Below are 18262 nucleotides of genomic sequence, written 5' to 3'. Positions count from 1 at the left end.
GAATAGAGTCCCTTTGAATTATGAAGTTTGGAATATTCTGCTCAGATGTCATACATTTGATCTGACAATAGGTTCCAAATTTCAAAGTCCATCTCAAAATAGCCTTCATAATTTTTTAACTGGAATGTTAATATGATTAAGCAATACGGAATATTTCAAATGATAATAGTCACTATGCCATACTAATACAAAACCTTCGCCAAAGTTAACGAATTAAAGACAGTGACAACGTCACTAAGTACATTTCTTTCAAAAAAGCTAACTTTAGTATGATTGCATCTTCCCCTTTTTTAAAATTTTTATTTACTTTGCAAGTACAGAGGAAAATTTCTTATAGTCTTATGTGAAAAGACACGAGAAAAAACTCATTCAGATATTTTGTTAATTTATCTAAGAAAAAATTCTAAAATCATAGAATCAGTCAAATTTTAAAACGAATAATTAGTAAATACATGTTCAATTAACGCTTTTAACTTTGCTGTGCTGCTAAGAAAACTTTCTCTAATAATCAAGTGCTAAATCTCAGTGACCAAAGTCAGCGAATCAGTCACGCAATTAAACTCTAATGTGAAAAGTCACAAGAACCAAACTCATTTGATCATTTTGTTAATTTATTTTTAAAAAAAACTTACTGAAATCATAGAATCAGACAGATTTAAAAATTTTCTCCACCAATCAAGTGATAAATCCCTATGACCAAATCAGTGCACTCTATCACACAATTAAATTCTAATGTGAAAAAACCCAAGAACAAAACTGATTCAATCATTTTGTTAATTTATTTAGCAAAACTGACTACATTCATAGAATCGGTCAAATTTAAATGCGAATAATTAAAACTACATACTCAATTGACGCTTTTAATTTTGCTGTGTACTCCTAAGAAAACTTTCTCCAACAATGAAGTGACAAGTCCCAGTGACCAAACTCAGTGAACTCTACCACACAATTAAAGCGCTCGTTTATCAAGCTTATTGAGGCTAAACAAGGGCTTCTTCGTATTCTGCTGTCATTGAAAACGCTTTAATAGCATGGCTGAACTGAAACCCTTTCCTGTAATAGCAGGGGTCCAGCCTAGTCATTCGATAGCATCATACCCCTTTGAAAGAGAACCACTAAATCAGAAGGTAGAGGCTGGGCCAACAGATGTCGGGAGCAATTACGGAATTTAAAAGAGTCCTTTTACGGGATTAGTCGTTAGGACAGAGCGCGCGGGGTCCATCCATCATTCTTACGGGCAGCTGTAAGAAGGATATGCACGCTAATTTTCTGCCTCTTAGGGGCACTGAATAGATTTATGAATGATTTGTCAGGGCTTGACCACTTTTCAATGGAGCTACTGGTGTCTTCTGACGGAACTGTTGTTATTTTTATCACGTGATTTGTCACGAACATTCTCGTGTGTCTCTCTGATCTTGCCGCTGAGTTCTTGATTGTTTCTCATGGAAATTCAGTGTTAAAGATGTCGTGCTGATACTCATAATTATAAAGTATATATCACCATTAACAAAACAAGACAAAACTAGATAAACAAAAGCCTGAGTTGTATTTTAAGGAATTCAATAAAATTTTAAGGATAAATAGACATTTTTCTGTTATTTTTTTATAATATTGACAGAGTGCGATTTTTTTTAATAAACTAAGAAAAGTTTGAAAATTTGAAGTTATAAGTACATTGTGTAGATCAGCATGGATTAGATAACCAATGCTAATCCTATGTAATGGCTTTGGAAAGAGATACAAATGTAATTAACTTTGAAGTTCCTAGATTCTGGATTACAGAATTGAGTCAGTTCAAAACTGGGCGATATAAGTTAAGCCTTTTTTAATAATTACTTGGATTAGAAAACATAAAAGATTTCTCTTCTTTCTATTTTGATTAATTTAACTCTTGTTCGATTATTATTTAAGATTGAATTTGTATTGCGTATACTGTATATTGGTGGCATACAAAAATACCATGTAATATAAGATGCTGGATGATGCTTATAGTGTTGAAATTTTTATAAAATATCATTTGATATTTCCTTGACTCCATTTTAAATCTGAAATCGTGAATTCCTAACAGAGTTAATTAAATTGTCACATCTGTCACCAAATAAAAATGAAATGGTCGCCTGACACAGAATACATTTATATTTATGCATAATTTTAATCATCCTGAGACAAGTTCAAATGATACCAAATTTGTGACGAAAGAAAATAATTAAAAATGATAATAACGTTTATTATTGAAAAATTCAAAGATTTTAATTTAATTATTTCCAAATCTAAACAAGCATGGCTCTTTTTTTTTTACTAAACATTTTTTCTTTATTTTATGTGAATCCAAATTTAAAGGTTTTCTTTCAATGTTTTTTTATAGCAACAATAAGAAATATAATCCAATAGTCAAAATTTACAAATTGATCCGTTTTTAACTTCTAATTATTATAACATTACTTGATGTTATAATTATATTTTTAGATCAATAAATCATTTTTAACACAAAGCGAAACACTTTGAAATGATTTATCGATTCTTGGTTCGAAACACTATTAGTTACTTATTTTAGTATGCATAATATAAGTATTCAATAATTTCGTAATATAAGCTTTTCGTTATATAATTGCGTAGTATAAGTATTCAAAATTTTATGGAATAAGTATTAAAATAATTGAATACTTATTCTGTAAAATAAGTATTTATAATTTTAATATTATATTTTACTTTTAATTTCAGATTATATAAATAATAATTTAATTACTTTAAAACTTTAAAATTCCAACCTTTTAAAACAATTACAATTTTTAAGTAACAACTAAATATAATTTTACTACTTTTATTACAAGAAACCTTCTTTTATGACAATTGATGCATTTATTTCTTGAATTATTATCACAGAATGTATAGAAAAATGTAATTCTCGTTAATGGATGTAATTGATATTTTAAATAATTTTTTGTAATGTTTATTTCTCATCTCTTCAGAAAAATTTGCAAAAAGATTTTCACAATGTTTGATTTTAATTTTTATTTGAATTTGTATCCTTAAAAATTCATCTGCTATAACTTTTCGATATAACTATAAGCTTATACTGTATTAAAAGTTATACCGTATTAACTTTACGGTATAACTTTTCTGCTAAACATTTTACCATCAAATATTTGACATTTATATATGAAAAAAGCTAGCATTGAGATGCACAAATATAAAACAATTCATTTGGCTGAAATATCTATAACTAGATTAATGTACTAAAGATTTATCAGTGTTTATATGATTTATTTCTAAAACAAGCAAAAAAAAAATGATTGGAATAAAAGTAACTTATTAAAAATTGTAAGATAGTTTTAATAAACACAAATTTATTGTTATTTTAATGCGATAATCGGTTAAAATTACGAACCATATTGATACCAATCGAAAATTTGTATTTTCATAATGATATATTTGTACCGCAATAAGAAAACAAGCTAAAAGAATGAAATATATATATATTTCAGAGAGTTGACCTATCTTGTTCTTCAAGCCCATTTATCACCGAAATTATACATGCTGTAGGAAATCACCACAAAAAAGATACATTTCAAATTCCACCTCTTTTTGTTGCCCTTTGGACATAGCTGCAACGAGATCACCTAGCGTGATACGGTATCTTCCTATATTGCCGGGCAAACCCGCCTTGTAACTTGAGAGGCATTTTTTTTAAACCTTCCTTGGTGATATCATGCACAACGAAGGCGCAAATTACATGGCTATTAAATCTACATTTGCATTCAGTGCAAAATGGTGTGGAAGCCAATTTTCGGATACCGCACACGTCATCCGACGAAAATTGGTCACGTGTGGAAATACCTGAATTATGTACACTTCGTGTTAAGGCTGGCTAAAAACTATGTCCACCGGTAACAATGGACTTCTTTCACAGGTAATGTTCTGCTTCAAATTATAGTGATTCGCAACGACCGGCGGAATGGAGTTCAGTTTATATCTTTTTGTTTTTCCTCGATACTTTGAACACAATGAATGGAGATTATTTGCAAGTCTGCCATCAATTGAGAAGCATAAGCTGTGCTTTTATGTGTTCACAAAGTGGTGAAAGTACTTTGCATCGTTAACTTCTTTGATGGTCCAAGAACTTTTGCTAGTAAATTAACGGTATTTCGAGAAATGCTGGGTGATGTCTGTAATGAGTTAACAATCTAATAGTTGAAGAAATAGATTGTTATATTTTATTCTAATTTGTCTGCACAAGATATTTATAGTTTTCGACAAATGAATTTTGATTGATCATGTTTTATCGTAAATTGCATATAATATTGAATGGGATTGTTCAGTTGAAAGGTCCTGGAATGATTTGATTATGGATATCTTAACGACAACAATCTTCTAAAAAAACATTAGGAATATTCTTGAATAAATAAAAAAATTATTTCAAAAACAATAAGTTAATATTACTTAAAAGAGCAGGTATATTTATTATTATAAATTAAATTTGGTGCTAGTATTATTCTAATCATGCATAACTTAGTTTATACTCAATTATTATTCAGAAATAGGCAAGATTAGCTTGCATCAAAGTGCATTTAAAGAAAAAATGAATTGGTGTTTTTTAACCTGATTGCATACAATGAAATTGCAATATAAATTGGAAGTTAACTAAAAGTATCAAATGATTAAAAATGTTAAAAAAAAAAAAAATCACTTAAAACATGTCCAATATTTCAAATTTCCCTTGTATTATTACAGAAATTAAAATTAAAATAAATGTCCCAAATAGGATGCGGCATCTAATTTGGAAGTTCAAGTCAATTCACAGGTCAAGGTGTTAAATTACGGATCGTGACCCATAAACGGAATTGCCAAGAAAATTGCCATTGTAAAAAAAAATCCATAGAGACGCCTTCTTTTAGCATTATATATATATGTGTGTGTGTGTGTGTGTGTGTGTGTGTGTGTGTGTGTGCGCGAGAGAGAGAGAGAGAGATTATTTTTAAAAGGCTATTAACATTTCCAAAACACAGCAGTCATTGTTCATCGAATATTGCATTTAACAAAATTTTCGACGGAATTTTGATTTTGAAAGACATTTACAAATTATTTACTCTCTATATTATGAAAGATAATTTATATGTAATGAAGTTTTCCCGACTAACCCTCCCCCCATATAACATTTTATAATTTTTCATTTGTTCACTTTAAAACTAAATCATCAACCAAATCGATTACTGGAACCTCATCGAGAAATTTACCGTGATAAAAGAAAGGAAATTACTTTCTACTGTATTTTAATAATATTCTTCAATGAGTGATTCTGAATACCGTCGTCGCTAGTACTTACTTGTATAGCCGTTTGGTGCACTACATTGTATACGAAAAATCTCATGCAACAAGATATGCGCAATTTCGTTGTGATAGTTGGAGTCACTAGTGTCGGATACAATTTAAAACAATGTATGACAATAACATTGCATACAGAAATATGAAAGCAGATCTAGCCAATCTATGCAAGTATTTTGTATAAAAAAAAATGGTTTGAAAAATTTGATGTAAGAAATTTTGACACAAGAGTGGCATTAAGATAAAGAAAAATCTATAGCTTGAAAAATTTGGAAGAAAAATTTCTGCATCAGAAAGATATGGAAGCAATGCATAGTGATCGACGAAGATGGTAAAAAAGAGGTTAATAAGAAACCCTCTCAAGAGAAAAAAAAATACTAAGCTTTTGGGGAAAAAAATCAATATTTACAAATCTGTTAATATTTTTTGAAAAATGGGTTTATAATACATCTGTAAAATCAGGTTTATTATAAATCCATTCTATGGGATCAAGGATTTTTCGCAGTTTAGGATTTGTGTTAAAGTCATTTATGAAGATTATAAAAATTTCCAATTCTTTATTGCTCTTTTAATTTTATTTCTTGATTTGCAAATTTCTGCTTAACGAAATGTTTTATAATCAAATTTTTAAGTAAAATGATGAGACCACTTTAGACTCAACTGCAATTAATTAAATTAGATTTACTTTTCAGATACAATTAATTTAGATTTCATTTCCTTACTTGGCGTCCAAACTTGGGTCACATTATCCCCCCCCCCCTGAGAATCGACTCTCGAAAGAAAAATGTTTAAATAGCTCAAGTAGAATCCAAAACAAAAGTGTTTCATATGATTAAAGAATTTTTATATTTTAAAAGTATTGTAATATAAGTCAGATTTAATATTTTAATCACATTTTTATTGAAAATATTTTAATTTGCTATAGAGAAAGATATCTGAAAACTTATTTCAGCATCTTTTAGCATCTAATTTAAAAATTCTATCATTATAAATAAAAGGAAAAAAATATAGTTAATCACAACTTGATTAAAATATTTTTAGATTCACACATCTAATTTTTTAATTTCATGGAAATGTATTGAAATATTTATTGAACATGTTACAATGTACTGTATAATTTTTTAAACCTGTGAAATGTATAGTAGTAGAAAAGATTACCAAATGCTTTTAATACTAATTTATTATATTTTTTTTCAATAATTATGTATAACAAAAAATATTTTAATACACTACAGTAAATTACATTAATTTCTCATATCAAATATCTCGTGCATATAATTTACATAAATTACTTGACTTTGATGAGCAGGATTCACATTTTTAAATATGATAAGTCAAAAGAGCTTTCTTTGCACTGCAAATTAATCTCTAATAAAGTTGAAACCTGACAAATAATTGAATTCGTTTCAATTTCTTATAATGAATGATTATGTTTATGTACAAGAAGTTGTGAAACATTTATTACCCAGAAGCTCAGAGTCATTTGCTGCAAATCGTACTTCCTAATGCAATGGAAGTATCAAAGTTCGTTACAGCATATGCTTTTCCAGAATTTACATGAATGTTTACATGATGCATGAAAGTTTTCTTTTCATGTTACACTCTCACATACAAATGAGTATTTAATTCGTTTTACTAAAATGCCCTTATTGAATTGTTATAACAATTAAAACATGCTACGATATCAACAAATCTATCGAATTGAGAAATTAATGTTGATATCTTTAATTCTACGGTAGGTATTTGAGAAATTACTTAGCAATAAGTACTAAGTAGGATTTTATCAAGGAACAACTTAATTTTTTTACACACTTGACAAAAAAAAACTTAATGTATAACTAATTGCTTAAAAATAATCTGAAATGAAAGATCATACAATGTGACGCTTTATATCATGATAATTTTCTTTAAGTTGATTTAAATAGACGACTTTCTTTCAATTTCGCCCATCCTTTTTTCCAGTCATCAGTCTTAAAATATTTATAACAATTTTAAAATATTTTGAAGGGAATTCATAGATATTTTTTTTACTAGAATTCACATTTTTTTCTGCTTTTTTACATCACAGCATCTACAGAACAATGGAAGCGAAAACATCTTCATGTCGATAGCATTGTTCTTTAGATAAAAATATAATTTCGTAATTAACTTAAAAACATAAAATTGAATCTTCATAAAAATATTTTTCTAGTATTTACATAAAATGCCAATCTGAGCACAACCATTTTCTATCGTCACAAATCTGAAGTTGATGTAATGTGGAACACTTGATGGTCGAACAAAGTTTTCATAACATAAGTTCTCAACAGATTAATGAGTCGGCTTCTTTGGCTTCGTTATTAATTAGTCCAAAAAAGATGTTTACAGTAATTCGAAACAGAAACTCTACAGCTTGGATGATGTTGGCTCTTTGATCAACTTGAATTACCTGTCAAAAATAAAATAAAAAGTTAAGTTATCGCTCTTCAAATATTATGTTTAAATAAAGCATGAAATTAATTCAAAATTGTAGAATGCAAAAAATTTCTTATTTTACAGCTGCATAGTGCGAAACCTTAATGAAATGACGGACTTTAACAATTATACAAAATAAAAATAATTAATCCTTCTAATATTATTTATTAAAAATAGTAGAAGTGATAATCTTCGTTAATAATCAAGATGAATACGTGTTTGTGTATTTGCATTCTCCAGGTCATACCGTTTGATTCTACAGCAACCTTATTTCGAAAAATGGGAACACGCACCTTAGAGCGATTATTTTGAAATTTTTGTTACAATTTTAATTTAATAAAAATAATTAAGTGAAACTTTGACCTTGTTTTACAAAAATTTCACAATTATTACAGAGTAAAAATGATTTTTTAACTGTTTCAAAATTTTAAAAATAAACTTACAGCTATTTGAAAATACCTATTTGAAAAAAATAATTAATGATACCCAATTTAACAGTCGTGAAAATTTTTCCTGAATTTCGAAAAATTATTTAAAAATATTTTATGAGTAATTTACAACAATACATTACATTGTTACCCAAAAATTCAAATCGTTTTCAAGAAATGCTTTATTCTATGATTTTTTTTTTTCTCTCTTTAATGAAAGCTAAGGAACAAGGATTCTGTTTAATATCTGAGTAATTTGTTTATATGACAAATAAAAATGAAGATATAATTCCGCAATAATTAGATCAGTTAATCTAACAATTACGTTTTTTATTAGCGCTATAATGTAATGCGATTGGCATCGATTAAAAAGTTTCATATGCCCAATAAATATAATATGAAATTACCCATTATTAATGTGCAAGAGACTTAATTAAATACAATCAAAAGCTCGAGAACCAAATGGTCACCATAGGTGGATAGCGCATACGATAAATCTTTAAAATAAGCACTTAAGTATATAAAAAAATTTAAAAAAAATCTTTATTCAGGAGTGGAGGGGAGGGTAAACCTATCAATCAATAACTAATTTACTGCATATTATAAATCAAGCGTTTTACCACAAATGATAGTTTTGTAAGTATATAAAATAGCATACATGTTATTTAGTACTTAATTATAACTGCTTATGCAAAATTATAAGAACGCACAAAATTGCTTACTATCTATCATGTTTTTTTAATATAAGCTCGTATATTAATGCTATCAGTATTGAAAGAAAATATAATCTATATTATTCGATGAAAAAATTAAAAAAAAAATATATATATAAGCAAATGTCTCCCCCATTTCCTTTTGTTTCCTGCGAATGAGTGAGAATTCTTACTACGAAGATGTGAAAACCTGCTTTAAAACAATTGGTTTCGTTTATGATCAATGAGCACTTGTTTCGGATACAGGTGTGTTCCAATTTTCACCCTCATTTCCTCTCACATATCACTGTCTACAATTCGTTCGATACGTTTGAGATTGTTTAACTTTCAAAGATAGTCCGTAACATGTGTTATTGTAGGATCAATTTTCTTTGGCGGTCAAAAGCATTTCTCAGATGTGCACATATAATGGAAAATCTTAAGAAGAAGCCTACATTTTGTTTTTTCGAACATTTATAGTTTCACAATTTTATGCATTTTGAACTTATTTTCTTGAAACAGCAAATAAATTATTTAAGTTATTTGAATTCTGAATTTCTTTTGCATCATCCGAATTTGATGTCAGCATTATGTACAAAATTTCATTTATAAAGATTACTGCTTTATTTTAGTTATCATATTCTCATAAACACAGAAAGATTTTCCACCAGTTATAGATTTTTCCTAAAATTTCATAAAAATCTATAATTCTAGCAATAAAATTTGATACTAATTTACTATATTTTCATATATTTGGTTCTTTTTACGGTTTACACAGACATGGATGATTGGACTGACAGACTTTTTCCGCTGACGATTTCGTGAGAAATTTCGCAGATATGAATTGTTTTAGAGTGAATATCGGATTCCAGATTTTCATTGTCTTAATTTGGTAAGTTTTTTAATGATGGTATTTACAAATAAACATAACTCTAAAAATTATGTTATTGAAATCAAGGCAAGGAGATTCAAAATATAGAGATGGAATTTTTTGACGATTTTAATAATTTCTTTGTATACTTCGTGCATGAGAAAATTTTAAAAACTCGAAAACGAATTAAGGATTTATGATGAAAAAGATTTAATAGAATTTGTTGGGACAATTTTAATCAAAAATTAAAATCAAACGTTATTTTTTTTTTTTGTTAAGGAATGCGATAAAATTATGTGATGTTGAAGCTTTCTGCTATCTTAAAATTTCTCTACACGATTCTCTTACACCCTTTTGTTTACCAAGATTATAATTTCACTAGCTTTTCATTACTACAATAAAATTCAAATAGTACTACAGCTTGCAAAATTTGAATTAAATATTAGATATAAAGGCGTAGGTAGTGGCAAGTGGCGTCAAAATTATAATTTGATTTTCATCCTCATGTGTTCATCCGTGGTTTAGAAAATGTAAATAACACATGGTGCAAGGTATTTATATCCGACACTTTATATATGGCTTGAAAAAAAAATGGCATAAATAAAGACATTTCCTTTCTACGGCATCTTGCAAACCTGATGTCAGCGACATCTATATCGTCTCAATTTCCCCTTCGATAGAGTTTACTTGCAGCTGATTAGAATTTAACTTGCAGCTAATTAAAATGTAATTTGCTGCTGATTAGAATTTAACTTGCAGCTAATTAAAATGTAATTTGCTGCTGATTAAAATTTAACTTGCAGCTGATTAAAATGTAACTTGCTACCAATTAGAATTTAACTTGCTACCAATTAGAATTTAACTTGCTACCAATTAGAATTTAACTCATTACCAATTAGAATTTAACTCATTACCGATTAGAATTTAACTCATTACCGATTAGAATTTAACTTATCGCGAGAGCTCGATTGGTAATGAAATTACTATTAGTTAACAAATGAAAGCAAGCAATAAAAATAAATAAAATTAAAATTAAACAATAATGAGTGGCAGTAGAATAAATAACTGTACTTATAATCCTTCCATATAAATAATACAATAACAAACTTGATATGAATTGTGAATTAAAATTTATACAAATCTTTCATGCAGTAAAACCCTAGGAATTTATTTTATTTTATTTATTTATTTATTTTTGCAATACGTAAATAACCCAAAACAATTTGTGATATCATGTTTTGGCCTCTGGCTGATACGTTTATCTCCACTCTGATGAAAGTTCAATACAATTTTTTAAAGCTATTCTTAGCTCAGCTAATCTATTAAAAAACAGATGCCGAAAAGTAGATACAAACTACACAAAATGCTTTGAATATCAAATGCAACATATCTCGTGAAACAATCCAATCTTCGATCGCATGACCGAACTGCAACATTACTGGAGTCTCTGCTTTCCATTTCCTTTAAACATGCATTAGAATTCTTTTAGGATCCGAGCTTTTGTGACTATACGTACCGAGACGGAAACCTTCACAATCTTCTTTATCAATAGCGGAAATAATGAATCGCGGGCAATTTTCTCAACAAGTTGGTCTTCTGCGTTCAACGTAATCTCAGAGGGGTAGCTTCCGAAAAAGTAATAACATAATTCGATGCCTTTCGAATGATGAATTACGCTTTCTGCCATTATACTATCGTATGTGAGCATCTTTATTTTGGTGCATTTGGTGCGTCTCAATTACACAAAAGCTCACGACAAGTAAGAAAACAAGCAGGTGATTTGAGTGGATTGAGATAAGAGAAATGAATCAGTGGGCCGAGCACAGACAGCTCATTTAAAATAAGATTTCTGAGGATGTTTCGAGATTATTAAATGCGGCAATTATCAGGATAAATTTGGAAGAAAAAAAAATTGTTTTCCTGCCAACTATGATGTAAAAACACATCCGTAATTACAGGTTTTTCTGGATTGCAGTTTCAGAAACAAATCGAACAATTTCTTGCTTTTTTTATCTCCCATCCATCCATCCATATTCTTCACCTTATTGAATATGCCGTAGGAAAGTAAAGTGAAAATATGGAAGAAGAAAAAAAGTGTAAAGAATTTACTTTCTTTCTCACTTTATTCTAAGAGATTATAGAATAGAAATTCTAGAGTGCTTTTTGTATAAAAGCAAAAAAAAAAAAAAAAAAAAAAAAAACTCATAAAGTGAATAATTATTTCAAATGATGGCACTAATCTTAATAAGACATTCTCACTAAATCAGTAAGTAAAACGTTGCGTCTGTTAATTATTTTCGTATTATCGTAAAAATTTGTGATTTTCTGTAATTTTTTTAAAGTAAAACCCGCTCTGAGATTCTTATATTTTTATTTTACAGGTATTTAGTTTTAAAATTACATAAGTTATTTTTAACTGTATTAAAAAGAAAATTTCTATCGATTGTCATCTAAAATTATAAGAAGATTAGTACAAATAGCGGATGATTAGAATAATTAGTACAATTATAAGACTTATTTAAGACTTTTATTAGTAAATAAAAGTATTGAATTAAATCTTATCGTTTTCTTATTTTTCGAAGCATATATTCTTATCAACGAAAATAATTATGAAACTTGCAGCTTCTCATGCTATAATAGTGCTATGTTACTATTAATCTGGTAAATAAACAAAAAAAGTCAAATTATAATATAAAAATATTTTTTGCGAACGTGTTTGATTACTGAAGTCTTTTTTACTGCTTGAATCATTAATATATACAATTTGACCCAAGTTCAATATAATCGATCTTGCCTGTTGTGTTAAAATGATCATACTTCAGTTTGAAGTATTTTTCACAGCCTAATCAGTTGCATATAACATTAATATACTGATGATAAAGATTAAATATAGTCAAACATTTCAAATTAAAATAAAAATAAAAATTTAAAAACAAAACAAAAGTAGGTGAATTATTTAAATAATGCTTACCATCATCTGCCTTCGTTTTACTAAGTGTCGTTACAGGTGGTGTATGGTACATCGCAGGTGGAGTGCACGTATAGCCGACTGGATAAGGAAATGGAGATGCCCTCAGAAATGTTGGATGAAATGTCCGTATGTCTAGCGTAGGTCCCATAGGAGTCATTTGATTTGAATAAAACTGCGAATAGTCCATGATATGCCTGCTGACATTTTGCATACCGTCGTTGCATGGCATATTGAATCTACTACCTACCATGCGGTTGTAACTCAAACTTGGGGACACTCTATTCGATTGTTCTAAACTGGATGGTACAACCGCAGGGGACCCTGCTGAGGACGGTGACACAGACGCTACATCATTAGAGTCAAGAGGAGTTATTCGGCCATACTTTTCATTGGGGTTGAAATTGTGAAGCTCTGATGTCCTCCAAAGCGGTGGAGACGACAATGAAGAGTCTGCAGAACTGTCCTGGGATATCCTGGACATATTCCTGTGGAAAGGTGAAGGGTGGGACATATCTGGAGGAGGATGAGGATACAGAGATTCGTTGTAACCCATCCGTCGGATCATTTTATTCATGTCTGTCTGCTGAGATTCCAAGATGTTTTTCTTTGGATTAGAGGGACTGTCTGATGTAGCTGTTTGTGCAAGCGACCAAATTTTTGGTTTCTCAGGCGAAACCACTTCGCCCGTTTTTACATTTTCCACAATATCAGTCATTTGTAGCTTCGTAGGAGAAGTCTGAACTGGTTTTAATGCTGCATCATCCACACTTAAATCCGAACCACTTCTGTAAGGAGATGAAGATTCACGTCGAGGTGTTTCTTCTCCGACACTGTTGTTATTTTTATGCGACGATTCTTGTTCTTGAGATTCTGAAAGTAATTGAAAACATTTTAGAAAAATGCATTGCATTAATGGGGTGAAAAGCACATATAATTCAAATTGCATTAATAAAAGATTTTAAAATGTGTGCAATTTATTTTATGAGGATTTGAGACATTATTTTTTGAGAACTGATTACTAGATTAATTTTATATAAGTTTGCAAAAGCAAAAAATATTTGAATTATGCTTTGAAAAGTAAAATTTGGTTGAGAAACATTCTGTTTCTATAATGAGAAGAAGTTATTTGAGATTAACTAGATTCTTCAGATTTTTTATTCTGCGTCTAATTTCATTGTCACCATGTATTAATATTTGAAAGCATTGAAAAAATAAATAAAAAACGCGATTTTAAAATTCCTTTTAGAACAGGTAAGATTACCTTAATACGATAATCCAAAATAAATTTCATTAGATCAAATATTTTTTATACAAAATTCCGTAAATCTTCATAGTTAATATATTTTGAAAAACTTAAAACACTTTCATCTTGAAATTCGTATGATAAATTATTCTTACAATCATGCTTCACTTCCTTTTTGCTACCATGTCCCAAAAAAGATAAAGAATTTTTCTTTTTAAATATAAATTGTTATGACAGTTTTACACATTTTTCGAAACTATCAAATAATTCAAAACAATCAAAATAATTACTTTCTAAAACAATTAATGAATCGACTAGTATTACATTTAAACCGTTTTTTTTTAAAATCATTCAAGTATTTTTTCAGATTTGTTAAATTAATAAAGATTTACAGCCGAACAAAACTATAAAATATAAAATGACATTCATATGTAATTAGCAAGTCACTCATTTACCATTCTCACCATAGCAATTAGTAAGGTTTTTACTTCAGAAAGGGAAAGAAAGAAAGGGAGGAATATTTTTAATCTTACATATGCAATTATCATTGTGATGTGTTCATTTCTTCTACAGTGAAGTGAAAATACTGATTAAATAAAGATGCACCGGAGAACTCATCAGCATTACTCATTTTCAACTCTATAATTGAAGTACATGTTAATACATGTAAAATAATCAGTGCAACAACATATAAATGACCTACATGAATCAACTTGCACTACAGATTAAAAAAAGAAAAACTCGACTATCGAGTTTCACGTTAAAAAACACCGTATAAATCAAGTCAGTGTACCCCTCCATTTGATACTGCGATCTCCTATTTTGATATATATCAGGTCTTCACCTTCTCCTTTGCCCTTCATGGATGCAGGTACTCTTTAGAGGTCTGCCTCAACTTAATAAGATATATGCGATATAATTTTCATGCCATGTCTTATTGGAAAATCACTCTCTCAAAGATTTTTATTAATATGCGTAGCCATTGGCATTTCCGAAATGGGCCTGGAAAAAAAAATTGCAAGGGAGGGTAAGAAGAAAGGACCGGAGGATGTTTGAGCCCATTTCATCCGGCAGCAATAAAAGGTTGCACCAAAAAAAAAGCAACTAAGTAACACATTATAGCGGTCGTTACGTAAAACATATACCTAGCTAAATGCGCTTTTCATGCTATTGTTGAGTGCTAATGTCTCAATTTCAGGGATGACAGAATCACATGCTAGTTAGATTTATGACATAATAAGACACCGCGGCTAAGAACAGCATGAGGAACATGTGGTTGCGTGCCCTGCTAACACCCCTAGAGTGTCTTTGAGTTTTCCCGCTCCTGCCCATTTCGTTTGACTTTCGTTTTGCTATTTTGGGTCTTTCCCTCTATGTTCTTGATGTATTCCGTCGTGTTTTCTCAACATATTTCTTTATCTTACGGATTTTATTTTGTATCTAGTAATGTCTTGTACTTTCCATCCCTTTTGCTTTACAATAATGCTTTCTCGTGGCATGTGGTAGGAAAGAGATTTGTTCTTCGTTGTAATGTGTTTTCTTTATTTCGAATACAAAATTTCCAAATGCGGTTATATATATGTAGCAATAATGTTGCGGTTTTTATTCTGCAAGGCAAGTGTGTTGGATGTACTAGAATTAGAAAAGTAGCAGCTTTTTTAATACGAAATGTGAAGGAAATTGTCAAGAACACTTAGCTTAAAGTATCTATTATATTTTTTATACACGATATGTAATTTAAATTCTTCATAATGTAATATGTTTCTAACTGTAATAAGCTACTGGAACAAACAAAAAAAAATAGCTTTTAATTTTTAAAATCCATTTAAATCGATATTTAAAAGAAGATCAGCAGAAGTGTTTCGCTGTACTCAATTTACTTGTTACTGAGCTGTTTACTTGCGCTATAGACATGTAATTGCTTATCTAATTAAAATAAAATTTTATTCGCTTTAATATAATTTTTTGCGAAATTTATTATACAATTATTTTTATTGCGTTCGATATGTAAATGCATCAATTGCTTGATTTTATAAAGGGAGATTTGAGGACTTGAAATAAATTCATCGGTTAAATGGTTAAACTAAATATTTCATCAAAGCTATTTTCAGAAATATTTTCTGAAATATGTAATTTTAATTATTTATTTCCAATTAAAGAAACACAAGACAAGATAATAAAATTGTTAATTTTTAACTATGGTAGAGAATTTGACACCAAAGACGCATTAAAAATTTTAAAAACATTAGTAAAAAAAATGTATACAAAAAGTTTTTGTTGAGAGCAAACTCATGACTATATATATATATAATTTATAGGATTTTGATATTACTTTTACTATTCTGAACATCTATTCAAGATGACTTCGAAAGTCAATCTTAAATAGCGCTGAAGATATAACAGCCAAATATCTGAGCATTTCTTTTTAACTGGAGGTAAAATGAATTCACATAAAAGAAGTTAGTTCAAAATCAGTCACAACAGAATTTAGAATCTTTAAATACAAATATTCTTTAGGATATTTTTTTACGAAAGTTCTAATCTGAAATTCAATAACTTGTAGAACCGTGAGCAGAGTGGTAAAATTAAAATTAATGCGAATGAAAAATAAAATCCAAACCATAAGAGGATTTTTCGTAGGATTAATCAATATGAAAAGCATTTCTTCTAAACAATATTAATTTCTATATTTTATAAGTATTTTCTTTTAAGATTTAAATCAAAGAATTGATTTATATTTTAATGACATTGCAATGCTGTTTTTCCACAGCAAAAGATAAGATATTCAGGTCGCTCCATATAGATTAATAAACAAATAAGTAGATCCAGTGATATTTTGTTGTAATTTTCTAAAACTAATACTTCACCGATAAAAACCAATCTTCTGTAAGATTTATTGACATTTTTCTTCATCTAATTATCTATGAACTTCATTCGAATTGGAAAACAACTCGTTCGCTGCAGGCAATAATCGACGGTTTCTTCCTTATGAAACGAAATGTTTGGCAGTTTTCATGAAGCATCAGGAGCATGTAGCCCTTTGGCTTCATAGAATTAACTCGTGTACATGCACTCGTAATGACTGATTATACATTACCTTAGGCAGTGATCATAAAACGATATGTAACTGAATTCCTTATTGGGTATTTAGAGCTTCACAAAACAAAATTGCTTGCAGGAATCCATTTGAGAAAGACAGACGTTTGGATTAGATGGCGAAACAGAATTTAAGCCACTGTTTACGATTATAATAAAATCTTTTATATGTTATTTATTAAAACATGTGCGTTTCATTTCGTATGTTTTCATGGATAATGAACATGTTAATGAGCATGATAATGTTTCTTTTGTGAATTTTCAATGGCAATGTAAATTTATATTTCATTTCATGAATTTTCAATGGCAATGTAAATGTGTATTTCATTTCATGAATTTTCAACGGCAATGTAAATGTGTATTTCATTTCATAAATTTTCAATGGCAGTGTAAATGTGTATTTCATTTCATGAAATTTCAATGGCAGTATAGGTGAATGTTTTAATAAAAAGTAACATTTTCTTTACGGATCTATTATAAGATAATGCAGAACAAATCATCAAGTGTTCTTGGTATTGCAATGAAAGAGGGAAGTGCAAGAGTAATTATAAAATATTAATGGCATAATGTTCTACAAATCCTATAATTAATAAATTTTGTGATGATTCTGTAATTAATAAATTTTGTGATTTGTTAAGTATTCAGATTTCATGATGGATACTTAACAAAATGCTAGTATATTTGTTAAGTTTACATCATGAAAAAGCCAAATTTTAAAGCAGCTTGAGTTTTTTCTCACATTCCTTCTTTATTTCGAGTTTGAATTTCCTTATGATGACGAGAATAGATTATGTATTTTTCACAATTCATATGAACATTATATATATATATATAGATAGATAGATAGATAATGGCTCAGCGCGATAAGGAACAAATGCCTAACTTTGATATATTTCTACAATCTGATTACAAAACCGAATGATTTCATCCATCTAGATTATTTAATTTTTTAAAATTATATTTACAGGTATTCATAGTGCTAGACATAGTTATTCAGAGTACTAGACATAGATTATTAACAGGTAAACATAGTACTAGAAATAGCTTTTTGAAATTGAATATAGTGCAAAATAGGGGACAGTTCGGCCACAACAAATCCTGTAGATACTGCTACGTTCAGTGGTAGCGGGGTGGTCGGCTGTACGCTAGAAGATCCAAAATGAGGCGATTTATTAAAAGTTTTGA

The 18262-nt window shown here is 29.1% G+C and overlaps 1 protein-coding gene across 3 annotated transcripts in view; it reads right to left on the bottom strand.

Annotated features, from left to right (window-relative positions):
• Positions 1-6577: 6577 nt before the first annotated feature.
• Positions 6578-18262, bottom strand: part of LOC129962105 (iroquois-class homeodomain protein IRX-6-like) — a 45944-nt gene continuing 34259 nt past the window's right edge. For all 3 annotated transcript variants that reach the window (XM_056075830.1, XM_056075831.1, XM_056075829.1), the window contains exons 5-6: positions 12739-13608; positions 6578-7750 (exon numbers count right to left, since the gene is read on the bottom strand). In XM_056075830.1, the coding sequence (XP_055931805.1) occupies positions 7737-7750; positions 12739-13608 (884 nt within the window). In that variant the 3' untranslated portion in view covers positions 6578-7736. The remainder of the gene's footprint in view (positions 7751-12738; positions 13609-18262) is intronic.

Source organism: Argiope bruennichi, chromosome 2 (genome assembly GCF_947563725.1).
Source record: "Argiope bruennichi chromosome 2, qqArgBrue1.1, whole genome shotgun sequence".
NCBI classification, from domain to species: Eukaryota; Metazoa; Arthropoda; class Arachnida; order Araneae; family Araneidae; genus Argiope; species Argiope bruennichi.
This window is presented reverse-complemented; position numbering and strand designations above follow the sequence as displayed.